This window comes from Eutrema salsugineum, unplaced genomic scaffold (assembly GCF_000478725.1).
Source record: "Eutrema salsugineum unplaced genomic scaffold, Eutsalg1_0 scaffold_5, whole genome shotgun sequence".
NCBI lineage: Eukaryota > Viridiplantae > Streptophyta > Magnoliopsida > Brassicales > Brassicaceae > Eutrema > Eutrema salsugineum.
This window is the reverse complement of record NW_006256612.1, coordinates 14,575,423-14,597,545: the sequence shown is the minus strand read 5'-3', so window position 1 is coordinate 14,597,545 and position 22,123 is coordinate 14,575,423. Positions and strand designations below refer to the sequence as shown.

General features: G+C 37.7%; 6 protein-coding genes and 1 long non-coding RNA gene across 11 annotated transcripts; 2 read left to right on the top strand and 5 right to left on the bottom strand.

Moving 5' to 3' along the window:
* Positions 1 to 43: 43 nt before the first annotated feature.
* Positions 44 to 5,707, bottom strand: LOC18994463 (phospholipid--sterol O-acyltransferase). Of its 2 annotated transcripts, XR_002898103.1 has the most exons (17): positions 5,375 to 5,707; positions 4,793 to 4,928; positions 4,547 to 4,691; positions 4,286 to 4,455; positions 4,119 to 4,195; positions 3,545 to 3,761; positions 3,292 to 3,466; positions 3,117 to 3,216; positions 2,880 to 2,974; positions 2,517 to 2,568; positions 2,320 to 2,391; positions 2,004 to 2,172; positions 1,814 to 1,918; positions 1,656 to 1,740; positions 1,464 to 1,559; positions 1,227 to 1,340; positions 44 to 333 (listed from the first exon to the last, which is right to left on the bottom strand). XR_002898103.1 is itself a non-coding variant. In XM_024153096.1 (16 exons), exons 1-15 carry the CDS (start codon positions 5,615 to 5,617, stop codon positions 1,478 to 1,480), a joined length of 1,923 nt encoding a protein of 640 aa, XP_024008864.1. In that variant the 5' UTR covers positions 5,618 to 5,707; the 3' UTR covers positions 882 to 1,340; positions 1,464 to 1,477. The 2 variants fall into 2 exon arrangements, 1 of the variants encoding a protein (XP_024008864.1); XM_024153096.1 differs by lacking the exon at positions 44 to 333 and having other exon boundaries at positions 882 to 1,340.
* Positions 5,708 to 6,053: 346 nt separating this feature from the next.
* LOC18994461 (BRCA1-associated RING domain protein 1) lies at positions 6,054 to 9,836 on the top strand. Of its 2 annotated transcripts, none has more exons than XM_006418113.2 (13): positions 6,054 to 6,198; positions 6,324 to 6,377; positions 6,469 to 6,539; positions 6,619 to 6,974; positions 7,166 to 7,432; positions 7,603 to 7,878; positions 7,975 to 8,075; positions 8,206 to 8,392; positions 8,492 to 8,589; positions 8,688 to 8,778; positions 8,920 to 9,085; positions 9,181 to 9,299; positions 9,382 to 9,836. In XM_006418113.2, exons 1-13 carry the CDS (start codon positions 6,116 to 6,118, stop codon positions 9,727 to 9,729), a joined length of 2,217 nt encoding a protein of 738 aa, XP_006418176.1. In that variant the 5' UTR covers positions 6,054 to 6,115; the 3' UTR covers positions 9,730 to 9,836. The 2 variants fall into 2 exon arrangements, with proteins under 2 accessions (XP_006418176.1, XP_024008493.1); XM_024152725.1 differs by having other exon boundaries at positions 7,600 to 7,878.
* A 216-nt stretch (positions 9,837 to 10,052) lies between these two features.
* LOC18994462 lies at positions 10,053 to 12,320 on the top strand. Of its 2 annotated transcripts, none has more exons than XM_024151920.1 (5): positions 10,053 to 10,340; positions 10,527 to 10,627; positions 10,726 to 11,725; positions 11,867 to 11,943; positions 12,207 to 12,320. In XM_024151920.1, the coding sequence occupies exons 1-4, from the start codon at positions 10,257 to 10,259 to the stop codon at positions 11,939 to 11,941; spliced, it is 1,260 nt and encodes a 419-aa protein (XP_024007688.1). In that variant the 5' UTR covers positions 10,053 to 10,256; the 3' UTR covers positions 11,942 to 11,943; positions 12,207 to 12,320. The 2 variants fall into 2 exon arrangements, with proteins under 2 accessions (XP_024007688.1, XP_024007689.1); XM_024151921.1 differs by having other exon boundaries at positions 11,867 to 11,970; positions 12,207 to 12,252.
* Positions 11,980 to 13,581, bottom strand: LOC18994460 (acid phosphatase 1). The gene is made up of 3 exons (XM_006418112.2): positions 13,103 to 13,581; positions 12,699 to 12,908; positions 11,980 to 12,380 (listed from the first exon to the last, which is right to left on the bottom strand). The coding sequence occupies exons 1-3, from the start codon at positions 13,528 to 13,530 to the stop codon at positions 12,203 to 12,205; spliced, it is 816 nt and encodes a 271-aa protein (XP_006418175.1). The 5' UTR covers positions 13,531 to 13,581; the 3' UTR covers positions 11,980 to 12,202.
* A 722-nt stretch (positions 13,582 to 14,303) lies between these two features.
* LOC18994459 lies at positions 14,304 to 15,623 on the bottom strand. Of its 2 annotated transcripts, XR_002898069.1 has the most exons (5): positions 15,395 to 15,623; positions 15,163 to 15,298; positions 15,002 to 15,086; positions 14,643 to 14,713; positions 14,304 to 14,547 (listed from the first exon to the last, which is right to left on the bottom strand). It is a non-coding gene; the product is annotated as an uncharacterized LOC18994459 (long non-coding RNA). The 2 variants fall into 2 exon arrangements; XR_002898068.1 differs by having other exon boundaries at positions 14,643 to 15,086.
* A 1,449-nt stretch (positions 15,624 to 17,072) lies between these two features.
* On the bottom strand, positions 17,073 to 20,940 carry LOC18994458 (probable inactive histone-lysine N-methyltransferase SUVR1). Its single transcript, XM_024152542.1, has 11 exons — positions 20,489 to 20,940; positions 19,939 to 20,134; positions 19,726 to 19,809; positions 19,488 to 19,649; positions 19,125 to 19,404; positions 18,263 to 18,972; positions 17,925 to 18,178; positions 17,755 to 17,821; positions 17,614 to 17,664; positions 17,386 to 17,482; positions 17,073 to 17,272 (listed from the first exon to the last, which is right to left on the bottom strand). Exons 2-11 carry the CDS (start codon positions 20,119 to 20,121, stop codon positions 17,244 to 17,246), a joined length of 1,917 nt encoding a protein of 638 aa, XP_024008310.1. The 5' UTR covers positions 20,122 to 20,134; positions 20,489 to 20,940; the 3' UTR covers positions 17,073 to 17,243.
* A 545-nt stretch (positions 20,941 to 21,485) lies between these two features.
* LOC18994457 (mitochondrial import receptor subunit TOM9-2) lies at positions 21,486 to 22,026 on the bottom strand. The gene has a single exon (XM_006418108.2). It carries the CDS (start codon positions 21,963 to 21,965, stop codon positions 21,675 to 21,677), a length of 291 nt encoding a protein of 96 aa, XP_006418171.1. The 5' UTR covers positions 21,966 to 22,026; the 3' UTR covers positions 21,486 to 21,674.
* Between the last annotated feature and the right edge of the window lie 97 nt (positions 22,027 to 22,123).

The window sequence follows — 22,123 nt, the reverse complement described above, 5'->3', positions numbered from 1 at the left end:
AGGTGAAACTTAAAATATCAATTAAAATTCTTTTCATTGGGTTTCACACTTTATGACAGTAAAAACTATTGTTAAATATACAAATTTTGTAGTTACTATAAATACATTTCCATTCTAAATAGTTAGCCTAATAAAAAAAATACGTCGACATATACAAGTACTTCAATTTTTATACAGTTATCACATTTAAATCGGAGCCTTAATCTTCTTCCATAGTTAACATAACTATAAGAGCGATTAAACAAAAACCCGAACTATGAGATTGAGATTGATTATTTTAGTAGACTTGAACTATAGATATCTTGGCATTATGTTTGCCACCTATCAAAGTCCCTGAATGAAAAATGCTAAGCTTATAAAAAAATTAAAAAATAACACGAAAACAATGCATGCCTATAATACAATAAGGCTGTCAAATTTAGGAAAAATGAAAAATAAAGGACCCCAATTTGAGAGGGACCATAAAATTGACTAAACATTTCATTTCGATATATAAAGTATTAACTCTCGTATAAAAGTTCAAAGCTCATGTTCAACCAAACCATCAAACACCAGTGAGCACTTTAATTCTCCTACCTAATTATGCTTTCTTCCCTCTCTCTCCCAATTTCTTATAAAAAACGTAAAATCCATCAAAAGTAAAATTTTCACACCTTGTTATCTTTATAGTATATAACTATATATATATAAATATAATTACATTAACTTGTTGCAACTAAATTTATAGTTACATCTATATATAAACATAAATATTATTTTCTTTCCTTTTTTTTGACAGCACACAGATTTTTTTTATATACAGAAATATAGATTTATAAGATATAGATCTATAGATATATATATATATATATATAAAGGATTTTACCCTTATAAATAAATGTCGTGTTCATCAAGATGCTTACATTTGAAACAATTAAACATTTGATAACTTATGCAACCAAAAACTTAGTTGCCATTTTTTGTATTAAAAAAGTTTATGAGAACACAAAAGCTAGAGGAAATGGAACAACCAAAAACAAAATAAAAATATACTCCGAATTATTCTGTTCCTCACCATTAAAACGTAAAAGACCAAATCGTAATTGTAGTTAACAAATATACTTCTTATATGTATTTTTTTTAATATGGATTTACTACCTTAGCCGTAAAATTCAAGGTAACTGCACTCTAGCTGTACCCAAAAATGTCATATGCTTGTAAGAGAGAAAAAAATCACAAAAGAATACCTTTGCGTGAGAAGTCCAAAGTGTAGAAATAGAGAGCAATAAGAATTGACCGTTTTGAAGTTTTTTTTCCCTCTTACTGGGAGAGAAAAATGTCGAGGAAGGAATTGTCCTCGGCTGTAACAAATTAGAAAAGTTGAAATAAATTTGTTAAAGTTTGTTTTTTCTTTTTGTGTGAAATCCGATGTCTACATGATAAAAAGGGACTTGGACTGTGAGAGAAAGGGGAATTATTGTGACCTGAACGAGGAAATCTATATGTACTGGAGCAGCATATTAGCAGATGTGTTCCTCAATCTACAACTTTGTCCTAAGTGAACATCCCCGAAACTGTATCTGCATAAATTTCAGAATAATTACAGCAACAAGATCAGTAACGACAGATTTCAGAATAACAGATAAGAAACTTTGGCGGGGAGAAGAGAGTGAAACCTGTATTCGCAGTATTCTTGCCAAGCACAACAGGCTTTCCCATAATCCCAGTAACAATCCGCATCTCTAAGTGGCCCGCGCTTGGCTGTGACACGGTCTTTATATATACACCCCAAAAGCAATAGAAGAGCCAATAATTTTGTTTTTAATTTTTTTACCTTTTGTGACAAATTTAGACTTTGCACCAGGCTGTATGTCATGCCACATCTGAAGCCATAACTCCCGCATCAGAACAGGAGATCTAACGATGTTTCTATGATTCGCTGCACAAAAGATGATTACTCAAAAGTCAAAAAAACCAATGCAAGATATACCTTTGAGAACATCTTTCTTATGTTTGTTACTCACTTTTATCAAGCTCCCAGACCGCAGTTCTCTTTCCTGGAATGCTCTCAGAGTCTTCATAGAAGGTTATGTACTTAACCCTTGGTGCTTTTGTCATGTTCGCTATGATGTCTGCCCCATGCTCATGTTCAACATTCAGTTCCACTTGTACATCACTTCCATCGTGTTCTGGCTGTTTTTTTTTTCCAATGAGAATTTCTTTTAGCTTTATATAAATTCTTGAGGGGTACAGAGATATCTTATTTTTTCTTAAGGACAAACTGAAAATGTTGTAGAAGATAAAAAATTTAAAAGACTCGATACTTGAAGTATCTAGTACCTGGGGAGCCATTGTTATGTTAACTTTAGGTCCGAGCCAATTCTTGCACCAAGAGAGTGAATGATACGGTACCTATCAGAGAGAGATTTGATAATCAATAAAAAGTCGATGGAAACCGCAGTAAAATACAGAACAAGGTGCTGGTCTTCAGTATGTTTGCAACAAAATTATTTTGAAACACAACTTTTTGTGATTACCGTCTCATCCCCAGTTATTGGTCCAGCATTCCCATCAACCACAGTTCCAGACCTGAAGAAATTTTAGCGTAAAGATGTGAGCTAGTCTACGGTTTCTTAAGAAGATATAAAGGGGGGAAGACTACTCCTAAGTTCCTAACTCAGAACTTGGCCATTTTTCCTGTACGAGTTTCAAACCTCTTCACACTTTTAGCCACTGATCATCCACTAAGCTTAAAAGAAAATGACTGGAAAACTACTGACACTTTTTAGTTATTTAACAACTGGCTGATGCAAATGTGCTGTAAATATGATAATACGCCACTAAACTTATACCAAAAAACTCCGCATTTCTGTTTTACTCACTGCTTTTGGGAAAATTACCTCGACACAAGGGAACCTTCAGTTTCGTAAATGACATCCGTAATTATCCAGTTATCAGGATAAGGTTTGCCACTCGGGGCAAAGTAATAACCAACCTGTTGTAGAACACATTTAGTATCTTTAACGCTTAAAAGCATAAAAGGGAGAAGATAAGAGCAAAAAAAAAAGATCTTGCAAAACAAAACGGGGAATATAACAAAATAAACGCATAATGTCAATTGGAGAATGCGGTCATACCTCTGTCTTTAAATGAGCACCATATATGCAAAATACATTTTTTATAGGTGGTCTCTCCCAAGGAGTCAGAGGGTTCATAACAGGGTCATCATGATATAACCTGTAAAATATAGTTGGCATGTTATATATAATTTTCCTCTGAGGAGCATATTTGCTTACCACAAATGGTACTTACTTTTTTAACTGGTGTAACATCCTTTTGCTATCCGGGTCATAGTTTTCAATTGCTTTGAAAAGCGTCCCATCTGCTAGTTCACGGGCAGTAAAAGACAATAGAGTGGGGAGACCACATTCCATGCTGGTCATGTTGGCTTGAACTGCTTCTGTAACTGATGGATACGCATCAAGGCCTAAAAATTTTTTGATGCTGAATAAATAAAACGAGACATGAGGATAAACCAGTTACAGAGACATATACCAAGTCATACCATTAGTAGAAGGAATTTCAATGTTGATGATATTAGTCGGCCATCCAGAATATTTTGATTGATATTCCTCGTCAGTACAGTGGTAAACGTGCTTACTCTTCTTGGCAGCACCACCAGAAAAATGCGTCCAGAATGTGTTATCACCCTTGCAATTCTTTGAAAATGGCATAAGCCACAACGAAGAAGCGAAAGAATTAGACAACAATCGAGCAGTTCCCTGAAGCCTTGCCAACAAAAGACATGAGAAGCGCATGTCAATATGTAAAGATTTAATAAGCAAACCACAGCCTAACTGAATATTAATATCTCGGTAAAAGTTTATTCTCAACTAGGAATGAATCTACCATAGTAATCGGAAAATTAAATCTTTGTGACAATTCGGTTGTATTAGGATAGGCGTATTACCCATACTATGTTCTTTGATAAGTAGCCAATTTAAGATCCACAGAGACCATATCGAATTATCGACTACAGCAGCTCAACTAGCAAAAGTTAGCTTTTAAAGGAAATCCATTGTATTACTAGACCTGGTGGGATATTAACTACTTGATACTAAAAAGAAGTCAGAGGTAACCTCAGAAACAGGAAGGCCAAACGTTACACCAGAGAGAGTAGATTTGATTGCCTCAACTGAACCAAGAAGAGGAGCTCCTAAATCAACAAGAAGTCAGGTATTGAGCTCAATCCAGTTCGTCAAAACATAATGCTCAAAATAGCAGCTTAACAATAATTGGCCAGTACCAACGGCGAAATAAGCATGGATATGCTGATCAAGCCACTCCAAGTAATGTTTTGGTGCAATTTCCAGTCTCAGCCATTCCAGAAAGTATCTGAAGACATTATTACCCATCGAATGGGCAAAAACAATAGAAGGACCACCACGGAGTTTTAAAGCAGTTTCAAAGGTCAACCTGCAAAAAAGAAGAGGACCATAGTTCTTTGCTTATCTTACATCAAAAAAAAGAAAAAAAAAAGAAAGACATTAGACTGGTGAGAACTAACTTGAGCTTGTGAAAGTAAAGGTCACGCTCTTCTAATTTGGTTGGTGACAATCTCCAATCGTACGGAACAGCGACAATTGCATTAGCCTCTATGCCAAACTCAACACACCACTTAAGCCACTCTTTCCAGACAGTAGAAAGAGGACCTGAAGATCAACCCAAGGTTACAGTACTTAGCCGTATTATCACAACAAAACGAATTCAAATTCTAGAAAATTCTAAAGGAAAGTAAAAATGTTAGAACCACCTGTTATGTAACCTGGATCCAATTCTGTGATCGCCGAGAGACCACTATCAGGGCGTGACTTACACTCGGGATGATCCGTTTGATTGTAAGGATCTAGCACCATGCACTTAAACCAGCAATTCACAGCAGAGAGAAGCTGTAAATCATTCACCAAGTCCATTAGTAATGAACTATTAAATGAATCACAATGTACAAGAAGAACATGACCAATTTCGAAAAATAACATAACGTTTCGACATAAGAATACGCAGGAGATTTTCTAACTATTCAGTACTCTTCTCCTTGAAAAAATTGAAGATCTAGTCGAGGGAACTAAATTCAATGAACCAAAGTGATGGAAAAAACTCGCAGATTCAGCCGTTTTCCTTGCCTCTAATTCCTTTCTATTTAGAGAGATCAACAAGTTCATTAACAAACAAAAAGGAAACGAGAGGCGTCAATGTTGACAAACTAATGAATCAATAATAGATATGAGACATGCTTCATTACAATATTTCGCTCGGAATCCATCAAGAAGGAACTCGATCGAAGGGATAGGAAGCTACAAACAAAAAAACAACAGCGGAAATGAAGATCACGTACCTTAGTGGTGTCAAGCCAAACGAGGTCGAGAGGATTGAAGTCCAACGGGGAGTATGGACAGTCGAGGATCGACCACGCTCGCAACTGCGTCGACGCAAATCCCGGAATGATTATACCCGACAGCTTCGAGTAGTCGCCGTGAAACTCGGTCTCATCCTCCACCGCCGCTCCGCCACCGCAAAGAAAGAAAAGTACGGCGAGGAATGAGAAGAAAACCTTTGCCGATTTCAAATCCGCAGCCATCGGTCGTTGCCTCTAACTACTACGTCTCATTCCATCGCCAGTGTTTAGGAGGAAAAAGTAAGAGAGGGAAGAGAGAGGAGAGAGCGTGTATTGTTGGGACCTTGGAGGTGGAATTGAATACACTTTTTGGAAGCGTCTGACTTTCCAAATATACCCCTACGTGCTGCTATAATTGAAATACAAAGACGTTTATCTAGAAGGGGTTACTTCCGAGCCCGTCATAACAAACATATGGGCTTTATCGGGCCTTTAACACTAAAGTTCCAAAATATTTTAAATTTTCAGAACAAGCAGGCGGGCGTTAATTCGCATTTTCTCCCGCTGAATCAAATCAGCATCTCCCCGCCTTTCTTCCCGCCATTTTAAATCGATCGTACACGTGCCCTGAAATCCTCCAAGTAAATACCAATCGAACGGAGACGAAACGACCAAGTGCAAACTATCCTTCTCCTTCTTGCCTTCAAAAGCTTTCGGCATTTAGATCTGGTTCGTACAGAAATGGCGGGATTTACCAACATGTTGATGAATCCATGGGTTCTCCATCTCCAGAAGCTCGGGCTCGAACTCAAGTGCCCTCTATGGTTCGTTTATAGCTTCCCAATTATACTTTACTTTTAAAGAGCAATTGATTTGTTTTTCATAAGCTTTACGATTAATTACTTTCATGGTAGTCTTGGTATCGTAACAATCGATTACGTATTTGCAGCTTGAAATTGCTTAATCGACCGGTGTTGCTTCCTTGTGATCACGTCTTCTGCGAGTGAGATTAACTAATTTCTCTGTTACTCTTTACCAATTCGTTAAATATTTGATTTGTACTAGATTCTTATATTTCCGGAAATGATTTGCAGATCATGTATACACAAATCGTCGCAAGTTGAATCAAGCTGTCTTGTTTGCAAATCTAAATATCCCAAAAAGGGTAAGTCAATTTGATTTGCATATATGCCTCTTTCTTTGAAGATTCGTGTTTAAATCTGTATGTAATTAATCGTGTGCAGCTCGGAGGAATCTTCATATCATGGAGAGTGTGATAAGCATGTACAAAAGCTTGAATGCAGCTGTTAGTGTTCATCTCCCACAGCTACAGAATCAGAATGATGGCAACTACAAGAACGATGCACAGAACAATTCCAGCAGCCAAAAAGACGGTGGATCTGAAGATTCTGAGATGATTGACAAGGATGTGATCAAGCGAAGTGGTGGTGGTAGTAATTCATCTAGTCATGACGGTTCTCCACTTCCAACGTCACAAGAAAGCAATCAAAGACCTAAGCATCAGGACTGGTCTAAGCAGCAGATAGTCGATCCTCTCCCGTTATATGAGTTCGAATCTGCGAATGATGCTGGCAATCATGTAAGAGCACCAAATTGATCATTTTAGATTCACCAGGCGGTTTCTGATACACTGACCATGATAAACAAAACCTTACTATTTAGTCCACTCGTGTTTTTCTATTATCTGGGTTTGTTTTTTGTCCCTCATGATCAACAAGACGTCATCTTTGCAACATTTAAAGATGTGTATTGATTTTTTTCCTGCTGCAGACACCTGAAAGTCATACAGGACCAGCTGCAAAAAGCCTTAGCGACATCACTGTTTCTGAGAAGCCTGACAAGGCTGCAAGGAGGCGAATTTGTGGTGATTCCCTTAGTCATGATGATTCTCCGCTTCCAAAATCACAAGAAAGCAATCCAAATCCTAAGACTCAGGATCTGACTGAGCGGCTATTGATGGAGAGCCTCCGGTCATATGATTTTCAGCCTGAATCAGACAATGATCCCACTGATCATATAAAAGCAGAGAAACGTCAGGTGCATTCTCGTCATGCATCATTAGTTGACCATTTTGTTTCATCACTCAGTTCCTGAATTTTGACGCATTCTTAATCAGACATTGACATGAGTTTTCGAATTATCTGTCTTTTTATTGTCCTTGAGAACTCACCACTTAACATGAGTATCAATCTTTTTTTCTACAGCAGTTATCCAAAAGTCATACAGAACAAGCTGCGAAAAGGAAGCGTGACACCACTGCTTCTGAAGCAATGGAAAATCATCAGAAATACCCCAAGAGGCAGAAGAATTTGATGCAAAAAGCTGCTGATGTTGACTTCAACGACAACTACACTGCAAACTCTGATGATCAGCTAATTGGAAAACCCTCCAAGGCATCAAATTTGACCCCATCTGTAATTTCAGATCAGCCATCATCCAACATAACCATATGTGGATTTTGCCAATCTGATAGGGTATCTGAGGTAAAAAAAGCTTTCTCATGCTCTCTGATCTGAAAACTCATCTTTCTTTTTATTTGTTATGAAGCTATTCAATTGGCTGGATAAATATTTTGATAGGCCACTGGAGAAATGCTGCATTATTCCAGGGGAAGGCCGGTGGTTGGAGATGACATCTTCCGCTCCAATGTTATCCATGTCCATAGCGCATGTATCGAATGGTAACCGAATATATCAACCCAGCTTCTACAGCTGCTTTTTGTTTCTGCCAGTCTATGTGTATAGAATTAGGCAAGAGTGTTGCATCTTTCTGAATGATAAGAATATTAAAGCAGCTGAATGAATGTTCAGGGCACCGCAAGTATACTATGAAGCTGACACAGTGAAGAACCTGAAAGCAGAACTGGCAAGGGGGATGAAAATCAAGTGCACCAAATGTGGTCTGAAAGGGGCTGCCTTAGGCTGCTATGTCAAGTCTTGCCGCAGGAGCTACCATGTTCCATGTGCACGGGGGATTTCCAGATGCCGTTGGGATTATGTATGTTTTGCCACTTTCTTTAAATTCTCATCTGCATATAGTAATTACTTGCCAAAGTTCCAATTGTGATGTGAGACTGTGTTTGCTTGGTCCTTGCAGGAAGACTTTCTTCTGCTTTGTCCGGCTCATTCTTCTGTCAAATTCCCAAATGAGAAGTCTGGACATCGCGTATCCAGAGCTGAGCCCTTACCGAAAATGTATCAAATCTGTTTCAGCATATAATGATAAGACTTGCTGTGTGGCTTTATTCTTTATGATACCAACTAATATATCCAATTACCTTTTTTTCCCTTAGAAATCCTGCTGAGCTTTGTTCTCTGGAAAAAACCCCGGCTATTACAAAAGACCTTGTTCTCTGTGGATCAGCACTCTCTCAGAGTGATAAGGTCAGTACTAAGTATCTCTTCTTACTACAGGACACAACCAAAAAAACCCCCTTGTTTGTGGATTTACCACTTTTGGTCTAAAGTTGGTAGAGCTTTTGCAAACAAAAAGACTAATTTTCTCATTGCATTGCTATTCCCCAGCGACTGATGGAAACTTTAGCCGCCAAACTCAATGCAACCATATCAAGGTACTGGAACCCTAGTGTTACGCATGTGATTGCTTCTACAGACGAGAAAGGAGCTTGCACAAGAACTTTAAAGGTTCTTATGGGTATTCTCAATGGAAAATGGATTATCAATGCAGGCTGTAAGTTGGATTGCTCAATCAGTATTTCTCATGCCCTTTACTTTTACCATTTGTAAATCTTTATCTTTACATGGATCATCTATAAATATTTCTAGGGATTAAAGCAAGCCTTGAAGCTTCTCAACCTGTTGATGAAGAACCATTTGAGATTCATATTGACACTCAAGGATGTCATGATGGACCGAAAACCGCAAGACTCAGAGCGGCAACTAATGTAAGTAAAAAAAGTATACCACAAAACAATGTTAAAGTGTTTTGTTTGGATATCTAACTAGTTATTTTCTTTGTGAAAGCAGAAACCAAAGCTCTTTGATGGCTTGAAATTCTATTTCTTTGGAGACTTCTGTAAAGGATACAAAGAAGACCTTCAAAACCTAGTCAAAGTCGCTGGTGGTACGATCTTGAACACAGAGGATGAGCTTGGCGCAGAGAGCAGCAACAATGTCAATGACCAACGATCATCGATTGTGGTTTACAACATTGATCCTCCAATTGGATGTGCTTTGGGTGAAGAAGTCACGATTATTTGGAACCGAGCAAATGAAGCAGAAGCTTTATCTAGCAAAACTGGATCTCGGGTCGTTGGTCACACATGGCTCTTGGCTTCTATAGCTGGTTACAAGTTGCATCCTATGGCTAGCTAAATTTTAGAAAGAAATGTTTCAGTTTCACACTTTCACTATATATGTAAGATCACTTTTATTTATCTTGTTTGGTCTAAAATTTGTAAGATAACAAAACAGATTCGTGTTGGTAGGCAAATAAAATTCTTTTACAATAAACTAACGGATAAAACCAGAGTGTAACATCAACTAATGATTTTGATAATGGATTGATGAAAAATATTGTGTATGAAACGGTCCAATTCCATAGCTTTGATAGGTCATTGGTGGGTGAAAAGTGTAACGGTCACGTACTTTATCTTCCAAATCACAATATTAAAAAAATAAAAAAAGCCGATACTAAAGAGGCAAAATAAATTAAAAACAAAGAAATATTAAAACCCTAAATCCCAATTCCAAAGTAGACGCTTTTTCCCCCGCTCTTCTCACTTGTCAGTCCAATCAGATCGTCCCTACCACAACCCGCTCCTCAACTTCCATTTATATCTGATCAAAAACCCCACGAAGGAGTTCATCGTCATCTCTCGTTTGCCTTGAAATTTCGGGTTATGGGTTGCTTTCTGGGTTGTTTCGGTGGTCGGAAGAGTCGCCGGCGTCAGAAACATAGAGAATCCGATCAGGCTAGAGCAAACGTAAGTCTTTCTCATGTTTCCTGAGTTGTTTTTGCATGTTCCTCGTAATGTTGCTTATTTCTTTTGTTCCTCCCATCTTTCAGTTTTCTTAATGGCTAATTGCGTTACCTTTGTATTTATCCAATTCAACTTTCATTAATTTGCTATTAATTTGCTTGACCCGAAGAAACTCTTTGTTTTGCATAGCATCTCTCTGTGGAATCTGCAAAACCTGATCATCTGATTGATAGTGTCCCTACAGTTGAGGAAATCCCGAAAAACTCTGTGATTCCAATCACTGAAATTTGGTGAGTGTGATTGATTGATTGTTTTTCTGGGGGTACTTGTCCTAAAGATTCAGGCTTTGAGCTTTGTTGTAGCTAACAACGTATCCTGATTTTCCCAGTGACGAGGCTGAAGAGATTTGCAGTCCAAGTCCAACTAGGAAGAGAGTCACTTTTGACTCCAAAGTCAAAACCTATGAACACATTGTGCTACAAGAATCTGTTGAACTCTTGCAAGAGGAGAAAGAAGAGGTCAAATCCGAAGAGCGGTCACTGATTGGTCAGTCTTCTTCTGAGAACAGTGAGGTTGCCTCAGGGACGTATCCTTCAGACCACAGATACAGGAACTGCAGGGAAAGCGATGATGAAGTAGAGGAGGATGAGTTAGACTGCACTGAAGGCGACGACCTAGATGAAGATGAAGAGTATTATAGTGATGAAGCATTTAGTGAGGATAAGTTGCATCACCAAGCCAAACAAGTTTATACTGAGGAGATTGATGATGCAAAGCTGAGAAGATCTAATGAGAGTGTTAGAGATGGACACCACTATGCCCAAGGAGTACTTAACCCCGTTGAGAATCTCACTCAGTGGAAAGCCGCTAAATCCAAAGGGACAACAATACAGAAACAGTCTCAAAAGGAGAACTCTAACCTCATTTCAGATCAAGAAGACAAAAGGGATTCCTCTTCTTTCGGCTCAGACCCTCAGATTAATGATACAACACTCAGCTTCAAACCGAAATTTAGAATTGAACCCAAAAAAGCGAGAAAAGAAGAATTAACTGTTGATGCTAGCCTTTCAACCTGGTTATCAACATCTGAGACGGGTAGTGAATGCAACAGTGCGTCTTTTACACCCGAGAAAAACAAGTCTGGCTGCTACTCAAAACGGGTTATAAGCAACCATGACGACAGACCTATACTATGTCCATTGACAATGGAGGAGATCAAACAGTTATCGGCTGCATCTACGCCAAGGAAATCACCTAGCAAGAGTCCCGATGAGACACCTATTATAGGCACAGTTGGTGGTTATTGGGGTACTCACTCAAAGGCAACAGATTGCGGCTCTGTATCTTCTTTCAAGGGAATACCAAACACCACCAGCAAATACAGAGAGGTAGGCTTAAACCAGTAAAACCACCTTACGAGATAGTACTATGTCTGATACTGATTTCATTCAAAACCAACTACCACGATGTAATAATCAATCAAGTGTTTTAATTCTTTCTAGTGAATGACAGTTTTTGTGGAAGTGCAGGATAAAAGTGTGAAATGGCATTCAACACCATTTGAGGCAAGACTGGAGAAAGCTTTGAACAACAGAGATAAATAATGGTGCTGCACTCATTTAACGCTTGCTTAGTTGGGTACTGTAAATCATTGGTTGATTATGATTTGATTTCTATTTGTAACATAAGTTTTTGTTTGTTTGGTACTGATCAATAAACCAGTGTTATCCATAAGTCTCTTGATATAAAATGATAACAAGTGAAAACCAAGACAAGAATCAGAATCAAAACTGCTCTCTCTTATTCGTTGGTTCTTCTCTTTTTCATGTTCAAAGAACCTAATCAAAGTTTTGTTTTTGTTTTGATCAGGCGACATAGTAGATGGAGTTAGGGAGCTTGAAGGTTCTCTTGGGAAGAGGACAACCTGCAAAGCTGCTCCACTGGTCTCCCATCACTCCCCAAACTCTGTAACCAAGATTTATAAGCCATGTCCTCTTCTCTGACTTGTACTGTTTTACTTCCTTTTGCTCATCTTCTAGCCCCCTGCATTGTTCGGTTTTCTTGGTTAAGGTACATCAGTTATCTAATCTGGTTCACCAGAATGATTAACTAGAAGAGTGTACAAAATCGGTTTTAGTTCAATTAGAGTGAATATATGAAATTCTTAAGGTATTATTAAGGGAGTGGACAAATTTTGCTATTGGTTCAATTTTGGTTTAAAGGATTTATGAACCAAGTAAATTCGGTTTGCAGTATCCGTTAGCATTCATGGTGGATATTAAGATCGGTTTTAGTTCAATTAGAGTGATGGATGTATGAACCTAATAGAATTCGGTTTTTAATATTCGGTTTGGATAATACCTGAGGATGAGGTTGGACCAGCCATAGTAACCGGCTTGGATGAGGTTGTCGACGGTGGCAGATCGGAGATATTCTTTTCGGGAAGAGATCAAGAAGATCTTGATGCCTCTTTCTCTGATCTCGTGGTACAGTTTCACCATGTGTGGAACTGATGGTGCTTTCCTTTTCCTTATCCAATCCTCGAATTTCGTTGAATTCAACTGTTCCCCTCTGTTTTTAATTCCATAATCATGAAAAAGAAAATCAATCGAGGTGTCTAATTATGACTCTAATCAAAGTTAAAGCCGAAAATCCAAAACCAAACTGAACCGAAAACTAAATCTGACATCCCTAATCAAAGTAAAAAAAGTAAAACCCGGTTATCTTAAACCGGACAGGTCAAATAAGGTAAGAAATAGATTTACCCAAAGAAGCCATTGTTCTTGTGGTAAGGAATGGTAGAGAGAAGCGTGTCATCGACATCAAAGATCCAAGCGTCCATGCCATCACACTTAGTCTTGCTACAACACATGCTCCCGAAATGAAGGATGACCTCATCAACGGCTCTCTCCACGTCATCCTCATACTGAGATGACGTCATGTACTTCTCCACATGCGAGACACACTCTTGAGGCACCACATCGAAGTTTCTGATGTTGTTAACTTCCACGTTGATCCTCCAGCTTTCGCAGTATCGTTTCAGGTTCGTCGAGAGCCCTGAAGTGACGACACCGTTTTGGCTTGATGATGAGCCAAATCCTTTGAGCTGGTTCAAGATGTTCCAGTCACGAGCTGAGACGGCTCCGACCAAGAGTGAAGCTAGTGCTAAAGAAAGAAACATGGATCGGTCCATGTTTGAAAGAAGAGTTTTTTTTTTTGGATCTTGATTCTGATCACAAGTGTGTATGTGTGTGTATGTAAAGAGGATTTTAATGGTAGAAGAGTCAAAGTCGCCCTAACAATAAAGAATATTAGAAACACAAATCTGAATCCAAGTTTTGGTGTTGCATTGATTTTTTTATATATATAATTTGGTTGTAATTTTATATATTTTAGGTGTTTTCCTATAGTATTGAATCTATTGATGTACGATATGAATTGTTTTTTAGAGTTAAATATTATTTCTTTTTGTGCAATAAAGATTAAATATATAACCAAAAGATATGATATCATACATCGATGTAGCTTTACAATACAGACGTCACTTTTTAAGGGGAACACAATTATGAAAAGTTTTTGCTTAATATGCGGGAGAAACAAAAAAAAAAAGATGTGGATAATCAAAACTAGTTGATCAGAAGTATGATTGTATGAGCAATACTCTCCTCGATTAGTGGCGATATAATCGTCAAAAAACATTACACAATGTATCATGTAACATTCCACAATGTTACCTAAAACTTACCTAATCTAACCATTTAACAGACAGATTTTCTTATATAACTAAATAAATTTATAAATTTATTAGAGCATCATAATGAGTTTCTTACCAATTTTTTATTAATAAATTTGGGTTAAGAACCTTTATTAAGAAATTCATTATTTTGTATGGATTATTGGTAAAACTTCTAATTGAGTTTCTTAAAAAAAAATTATAAAGATGATTTACATGAAGAATGTGTTTAATGTGTTTCATAGAGAATATATTCACATGATTTATTTGTCTTAGAAAACAAATTTAATAGAGAAAATTACAACAAATACCAAAGAGGTGTGTGGATATGAAGCTAAGATTGCTTAAACAAGGGGTAGATCGAAAAACAAGCTTATGTTGATGTGTTTGGTTTTGACACTGAACATGGCATGGTCTCGCTTTATCTCTTAGCTCTTGAAATGCCCTCATTGTCTCTGCATCAAATTCTCCTGCGAACTGAACAAATAACAGGTTTTTAAAAGTTGTGGACAAACAGGTGCTGTGAGAGAGCCATACCTAACTAGAAGATGACCAAAAGTCTATAAGTTTACCTGATGAACACGGAATGCAAATCGAACACCTTGAACAATAAGCTCTTCTTCTTAAGTTCCAGATATACACACTACACTAAGTGTAGGAAGTCTTTTAGAGAATATGATTATATACTTGATTTGTCTATCTATTACAAAATGATATGCACTTTGATCCATGTATACAATTGTATAATAAAACTCATGAAACCCAAGATAAAAACAAAGGAAGCAAACAAGAAGATACAACATTAATAAGACAGTGAAGCAAAGTAATGACTTCAGAAGAAGAAGAAGATGATGAAGTATATATGTGTAAGTGTATATATATACATCTATGGATTGGTTCCCAAGTTGTAGTTTATAGGAATGACATAGACCTGAAAGGAGAGTAAATAAGCTCTGTGTCTGGGAATTCATATCTTGATGAAGCAAAAGCATTCCATCGAAAGCTTTTCGTGAAGGCTGCGTAAGAATGAGTTAGAAAGGAGTTATAACAATCATGTGTTTGCAACAAGTAAAAAGAGACTTTGATTCATACTTTAGAGAAGCTGGTTCAGTTTCATAGAAAGCAAACTCTGAATTGGTTTCCGAGATGCCTCCGTTTAACCTTTCTCGTGAAGGCTGCGTAATTTCTTGCGCCAGCTCTTCCAGATTCAAATAACCATTAACAGAATCTGCAAACAAACAATCGATTTCAAAATATGCAAACAAACAATCGATTTCAAATCCTGCAATCAAACAATCACGTCTCAGCTAATCAGACGACGCACCTCCATCAAAACAATCGCGAAATTAACCGCAGCGCAAGCGTTGATCAACGCCATAGAGACGCTGGATAACATCGAAAGCTCTCTTCTTCGGAGAGCAAAAGATCGTCGAAGCAGAGATGGCGTCATATGCAAATTGGCCCGGAAGAGATGGCCATTGCGCCGGAGATGTCGATGGAGATGACGATGAATCGTCGGTGGAGACGATTTGGTCGGGGAAAATGTTTGATGAATGAAGAGTCGAAGACTGAAGAAAAAATTGGTCGAGGCTTGAAAATTTGGCCGAGAAATTTGTCTGTTCAACGGATTTGTGACGCGTGTCGTATAAGAACCGATTCTTGAAGATCCGAAATAAGAATCGATTCTTATCAAATTTAGTTTAAACATTATTTTATTTATTTTTTTGGGCTAAGAAATCCATATAAAGTTATGCGATAATGTTGGTCTTAGGGCGCTTGTCCTGACGACCTTGTACACACTTAGATCTTCCCATGCGATAGAGAATATGTTATATGGTACGCTGAACTGGAAATTAAATTTTGAAATTTAAAAATTTTTAATGGATAGATCATGCATGGAGCGAGTTGGGTGGTAGTGTGAAATTAAATCTAATTATAAATATCGATGCAACCAAATGGAAAATATATAGAAATAGTAAAAATTAATACAATTTTTTAATTAAAATTAATACAATTACTTTTCAAATGTTATAGAAATCAAATAGTTCAAACGATCAATACAATTACTTTTCAATTAATGTTTGTCATGTAATACATCATCGACATAAAAGTCTTTATTGTTTTTACAATGAATTTAAAGGAACTCTACGAAAGTAAAAAAAAATAGGTATACATATACTCCAATGAAAAATGGTAACATCAATGCATCAACCAGGATCCAAAAGATACCAACTAACGATCTAGTTTCCATTCATAGTCGTCTAAATCTAAAGTAGACTAAAATATGTTTGATCTTTTTTGGAGGCCTAATTATGAAATGGAAAGGACAAGAGACATATAGATCTCGAGGAGTGGTATGGTCATGGTGTGACAAATACAAATTGATTCAAGAGTGGGAAAAGAAGCAGCACATGGTATTTAATTTTAATAAATAAATACCGGTGTACCAAATTGAATTGTGATTTGCTAGCTGGTGAGGATATATAGATCGATGCAGACAATTTTTATAAAATAATACTTATATAGTAAATACAAAAACATATAATAATACTTGCAGAAAGTGGTAAAGCATAACCTACAAGAACAACTCATAGTAGTAAGACTTGTTCGGTTGTTCCCAACTTGCCATTTTATATTATATCTAAATCTTTTTGAAAGCTTTTTTTGTTTGTTTTCTATGCTACATTTGTATAAATCAATATGGATAACACTTGACGAAGAAGAAACTCTTATATTCAGCAATGCACGTATAAGAAGAATAAGCATGCACATTTGGCGGGTATTCACCAATATAAACACAATTTTTTTATGATTTAAATAAATACGACTTAGATCGTTTATCAACTTTGTATAAGCTTTACTTTTGTTAGCCAGAAAGGTCAAATATACTGAACTGCCATCAGTTATTTTCTATTTTCTATTTTCATAGACCGAGAGTGGTCCGTCACTAATTCTTAAACAGTACGGTAAATAGATGGTTTAGTAGAAAAACTTCCATTTAAAATCAAGCCACCAGCATAATAAGAGACCCTCAAGCTCTCTATAGTCTATACACAGAGTTAGCTCTTCTTTTTTTCAACCTACAAAGAGTGGTTTACAAAATTTCTTTCTAGAGAGTCCCCATTCACCAAAAAAAAAAAAACAAAACAGAAGGCCTCATATCTTTTTTTCCTTCATGCTCTGATCATTATCTTCTTGGCCTCTGAAACATAACAAAACATGAGAGTGAGATGCAGAGCCGACGATTACTCAGTCACAAGTAATCAAAATTAGCAAATTTTATTAAAATCTTGTGATGACTAGTTGACTACTCACTCTTTGCTTGCTTAATGTTCCTGCAGAATCTGCTACCACACACACAATCAAAGTGTTTCATCAGACAGTCTTCATCGTTGAAGTCAATGCCATAATCCTGAGAACATGAAGTCCAGATTTCATCAGATCAATGTATCACAAGGAATCTGTAAGCATTTGTAAAAAAGACTTCTTTCGATAAACCAGGAGGTTTTTAAGGGTATAGAAACTTCTCCGCATTTTACACACCCATGTGAGTTCCTCCATTGCCTCGATGTCTCTTGTTGTGAAGAACGCAAGCTGGAGAAGATCAGAGTTGTATTAACTTCCAAGAAACAGATTAACAAATTGAGCAAAAGATTACAAAATGAGACCAGCACTGAACCATACACGATAGTAGTGTTGATATGGAGTCTCGACTTGAACTGGAATCTCGATCAAGTTTGCATCTAGGCATCTAAAAACATCAAGGGTCAGGAAAGAAAGTATCAGTAATAGAAAGTGAATAGGCCAACTGTGTTCCACGAGTCCTCTGAGCATTATTGTAAATAAGCCTTTACCTGTGGTTAAGGAACCTTGAGATATTTCCATAACCCGTCCCATCAAGACACAGAGATTTGTCATCCTCTAAACATTCTTCAGAACCCCAATGTGCATCCAATATCACAGGAGAAGTAAGTTCATTTTCCGAGCGACGTTGGTATAACTCTGTAATTGTCAGTATCTCTCCAGCGTACTCACAAACAAATGACCCTTGAGCCAATCTCTCCAAAGTCCTTACGCCCCAACCTTTCCCATTCGGTGTGAAGAACACCTGATAAAATGTAACCCGATGGGTCAACACTGAAAACTAAGATGAATGGATAACTCAAAAACAGTGTTGTTTTTTTTTGTTTACCTCTAATTTGTTGTGTATGCCTCTTTGGACCAATCGGTTACCGCATCTCTTAGCGCAACCACATTTGATCCAACACTCTTTAATGGCTTTCCTCTTAATGTGCCCTTTACATGGTTCCAATATCTCTTCTTTTTTAGCCTTCTCCAATGGGCACTCTTGACAAAATTGCAGCACCTGTTTCCGTTGATCACGAGCCTCAGATATCCGAGCTTCCAAGACATCCTCTTTGAGTACGCCTTCTACTGTGTATGCAGTCGTGCAACTGCAAGGCGTCGATGAAGTATCCAAGCAGTCTCCAATACAAAAGAAGCAACTTTGATCATCAGAGAAACTTGAGACCGAGAATAATTTCACTGCAGCGTCTTGAAACACAAAGCTATGCGGTATGTAGCGAAAACGTGAAGGAACCTCGTCGTTGATCTCATTCACCCATGGAATCTGAATATTTTCTTCACCACCGGTAATGTCCTTTGTGTTGCTAAATGCTCTCCAGCCATCAGCAGAGATCTCACATTCAGGAACAATCACCAACCCCATGGAAATATCAGCTGCACCGCTTTCATCACCCACCTTAATCATGTCAGAGACTGTTTCTGAAGGAGGAACATCCATGGCAGTAGTAACATTGAGAGTGACGTTGGTTTCTTCATCCCGTTCTTCCACATCAGTATTTGATTTCTCCATCTCAAGAACGGGAGCTGAACAGTTCTCTGCATATGAAAAAATGTAAACAAGTGTTAACAGAAAACATTAAAAGAGACAGACTAGAATTATATACAAAGGCTTCAACATCTAATCAGAAGAACCTAAAAGCAACACAAGAAGGAGTATCAAGTTTAATCCTGCTCTAATGAAACAATACCTAGAATAATAGGCTTATGATCGGTAAAGGGCTCATTCTTGACGACAATAAGTGCACCGGAATCAGAGGCCTTTTCAGCTACTACAGGATCAGCTGGCAATAATGTTATTGGTGGTAGTTCTTCGGGCTCTACTGACATGGGGGTGCTGAAGCTAGGACTTGTGTTGTTGTACACAGTTCTTGCAGACCCACTTTCACCTGCCCGGCGCGAGTACCTCTTTAAAGGAGGTGGTTCAGTCTTTTCATCATCTTCATCTTCCTCTTCCTCTTCCTCTTCCAGCTGAGTACGTTTTAGCCAAAACCAGAAAAAATGCAAGTTAATAAGATAACTGAGAGCCTGAAAAAACAGATAGACAAACATACATTGCGATCCTCTTCATTTGGCTTCTTTGACGTGGGTTTGCCTATGCCAATGCTTGTGTTGTTGTCACATACTCCATCGCGTTTCCGTCGTAACCTCCTCTTCAAAGGAAATTCTTCTTCCTCGATATCATCTTCTTCGTCTTTAACAACAAGCTGGGTTTGCTTTAACCAAAACAAATGTAAATGTTACATGATGAAAATAATACTCAAAAACAGCACTGAGATTTAGTTCACATACCTCAAGGGCTCTCTTCTTTCCCCTGGTCATTGCTAGTGAACATACGTTGGACTCTTTCTCTTCTTCCTTCTTTTTTTCAGTGGCCTTATGACAAATCAAGAAAGAGAGTGACTAAGTAATATGAAGAAAAAAATCAAACAAGGAAAATCAAAAGTGATAAGACAAAGCATGTAAAATCAATGAGAAAACATAGATTGCTTAGAGAAAACAAACCTGCACATCTTCTTCGTCGAATATAGCATCAATGAGGACCCTATAGTTGTCTTGTTCTATGAAATTCCACTTATTATCATAGCTCTTCCGAAGTTGCCTGATAATCGGCCTTACTTTCGACTCTGGTATATCAAAAGCCTTCATGGCGATACAAGCTTTCTTTATACGAGGATCTGGTGCCATTTTCTGCAAAATTCTGCAATAGCAAAGCTTAATCAATCACAAGCCTCGTAAAAATTCAGGAGAAATGCAGAAAAAGTAACAAAAATGGAAACTTTCTTTTTCTGAATCCTCAGAGATGAAGAGGAGTTCAGTTTCTTAGACGTAAGTTGAAGTTAACCAAAAACCCCAAAAAATGAAACTTTTGTTTCCAACCAAAAAAATGGCGACTTTTTTTTTTTTTTGAGGAAGCCGAACAGCAACGATCAAACGCAACGCAAGCACATAAATCCTAACATATGTCTTTGTTTCTCTCTTCCAGAAAATCTCGAAATAAAGCTAGAAACGAAAATGATTGAAGCGATTGCAGAAAGTGAGAGGAACTTCTTACCAGCAGATGAAGCAACTCTGAAACTGGTTTAGGGTTTTAAGCGTGAGAGAAAGGGATTACTGACTGCCAAGAAGAGATATGGGAGAATGTAGTGACGAGCTGATGAAATGGCTTGGAGACCTGTGCAAATCTATCCTCAGAGCACGGAAACTTGGAATGGACCAGTCCCATGAACTGATTGGAAATGTAGAAAGGAAGACAATTTGAAACTAGAGACAACACTCGGAGGGACACAGAGGAACGCAGCGTTTTGAGTATATCTCTTTGTTAAGGATGCTTATTAACACGTTTTGACACTCGTCTAAGCATGCTTATAACATTATTATTGACCAACCTAAGTTGAGATTTTGTTTTTTTTGTCGTACTTGACTTGAGGTTAACTTTGCTTCTATCACTGTGTAAGTAGTGTCAGTTGACTCATGATTTCTGTTTGAATTCTGAAAAGTTCGAAATATGGGCTTATGGGCCGGCACAAAGTCTCTACCGGACTAGTAACCTTTAAAGTTATCGGGTTTATCATTGTTCTGACCAATCGGCTTATTTGAGTTTTCAGATCAAATCTATCTCCTAATACATCATTCCTTATTCCAATTTTCTGAAACCCATCAGGAGGTTCTGAAACCAATAAGCTAGCCTAAATGAAGGTTTCAATCACAACTTTGAACTCCACAAGTTTTATAAAAGATCTATGAAACAAAATGAACATCATCACAGGTTTTGGCGGGTCCATTGTAAGAGTGTGATAATGAAACCATATCTCGAGTTAAATGGCAATGAAGGAGTATAGTGAGAAACTAAAATAGTGATAGAAGAAAAGTTATCAAAACATACGATGCTCAGATTCGAATTCTTCAAAAGATCATTCATTTATGTAACATCGTACAAGGAAGACTATGCTCAGGTTCGAATTCATCAAAAGATTATTCATTTTACGTAGCTTGGTGCAGGAAAAGCTCAACAATCTATAGTTCTCCAAGCCATCAATTGCCAAAATAAATTTGAAGAAGATGCATAAACAAGCTCAATTCTTTATAGCAAATTCACTACGAGCTCGATTTATCATTATGATCAAACCCACTTTTACATGAATCCAAAAACCGCAAGGAACTAATCGAATAGCAGAAACAAGCATGAAAATCCCAAATTGAAAGAAGATATCATTTACGGATTAGGGTTTCTACAGTTACTATAGAGCACCGGCCGGTGAGAGGCCGAGGAGGCTGGCTTGCTGACACTGTATCTCGCCTAATAACTGATCTCGCTCCATCTGGATGCTCAAAGGGACGACGAGAATGAGAAAAGTCGTGCCGGCGAACCACGCCGCTTTCGCGGTACTTCTTAACAGCTTCTTCGACAAGTAGACGGCGTCGTAAGCGGCGCGTCTTCCCTGAGAGACGATCTCGGAGTTTGAAATCTTCGCTAGTATGTTCGAATCTCTACCACCGAATATGCCGGACCCGATTCTTTCAGGCGCCATTGATTGGAATCGAGAGATCAAATTTCGCAGAGAGGAGGAGAACGACGAGGGTTTAACTCTCGATCGGGTTAAATTAGGTTGATTATTAGGCCCATTAAACATGTAAAGGCCCGTTTGTGTTTTTTTTGACGGTTCAGATTTTATTTAACTCAATCTTA

Coding starts and splice junctions, on each gene's coding strand:
- LOC18994463 (XM_024153096.1), bottom strand. CDS start 5,617: ATGGCTGCGGATTTGAAATCGGCAAAGGTTTTCTTCTCATTCCTCGCC. Junction 2,392..2,516: donor CAATAACTGGGGATGAGACG/GTAATCACAAAA, acceptor TCTCTCTGATAG/GTACCGTATCATTCACTCTC. Junction 1,741..1,813: donor GTCTAAATTTGTCACAAAAG/GTAAAAAAATTA, acceptor ACCGTGTCACAG/CCAAGCGCGGGCCACTTAGA.
- LOC18994461 (XM_024152725.1), top strand. CDS start 6,116: ATGGCGGGATTTACCAACATGTTGATGAATCCATGGGTTCTCCATCTC. Junction 6,378..6,468: donor TGTGATCACGTCTTCTGCGA/GTGAGATTAACT, acceptor AATGATTTGCAG/ATCATGTATACACAAATCGT. Junction 8,590..8,687: donor GCTGAGCCCTTACCGAAAAT/GTATCAAATCTG, acceptor TTTTTCCCTTAG/AAATCCTGCTGAGCTTTGTT.
- LOC18994462 (XM_024151920.1), top strand. CDS start 10,257: ATGGGTTGCTTTCTGGGTTGTTTCGGTGGTCGGAAGAGTCGCCGGCGT. Junction 10,628..10,725: donor ATTCCAATCACTGAAATTTG/GTGAGTGTGATT, acceptor TGATTTTCCCAG/TGACGAGGCTGAAGAGATTT. Junction 11,726..11,866: donor CCACCAGCAAATACAGAGAG/GTAGGCTTAAAC, acceptor GTGGAAGTGCAG/GATAAAAGTGTGAAATGGCA.
- LOC18994460 (XM_006418112.2), bottom strand. CDS start 13,530: ATGGACCGATCCATGTTTCTTTCTTTAGCACTAGCTTCACTCTTGGTC. Junction 12,909..13,102: donor AAGAACAATGGCTTCTTTGG/GTAAATCTATTT, acceptor AATTAAAAACAG/AGGGGAACAGTTGAATTCAA. Junction 12,381..12,698: donor TGGTCCAACCTCATCCTCAG/GTATTATCCAAA, acceptor CGAACAATGCAG/GGGGCTAGAAGATGAGCAAA.
- LOC18994458 (XM_024152542.1), bottom strand. CDS start 20,121: ATGGCACCAGATCCTCGTATAAAGAAAGCTTGTATCGCCATGAAGGCT. Junction 18,179..18,262: donor GCATACACAACAAATTAGAG/GTAAACAAAAAA, acceptor ACATTTTATCAG/GTGTTCTTCACACCGAATGG. Junction 17,822..17,924: donor TCAAGGTTCCTTAACCACAG/GTAAAGGCTTAT, acceptor TGATGTTTTTAG/ATGCCTAGATGCAAACTTGA.
- LOC18994457 (XM_006418108.2), bottom strand. CDS start 21,965: ATGGCGCCTGAAAGAATCGGGTCCGGCATATTCGGTGGTAGAGATTCG.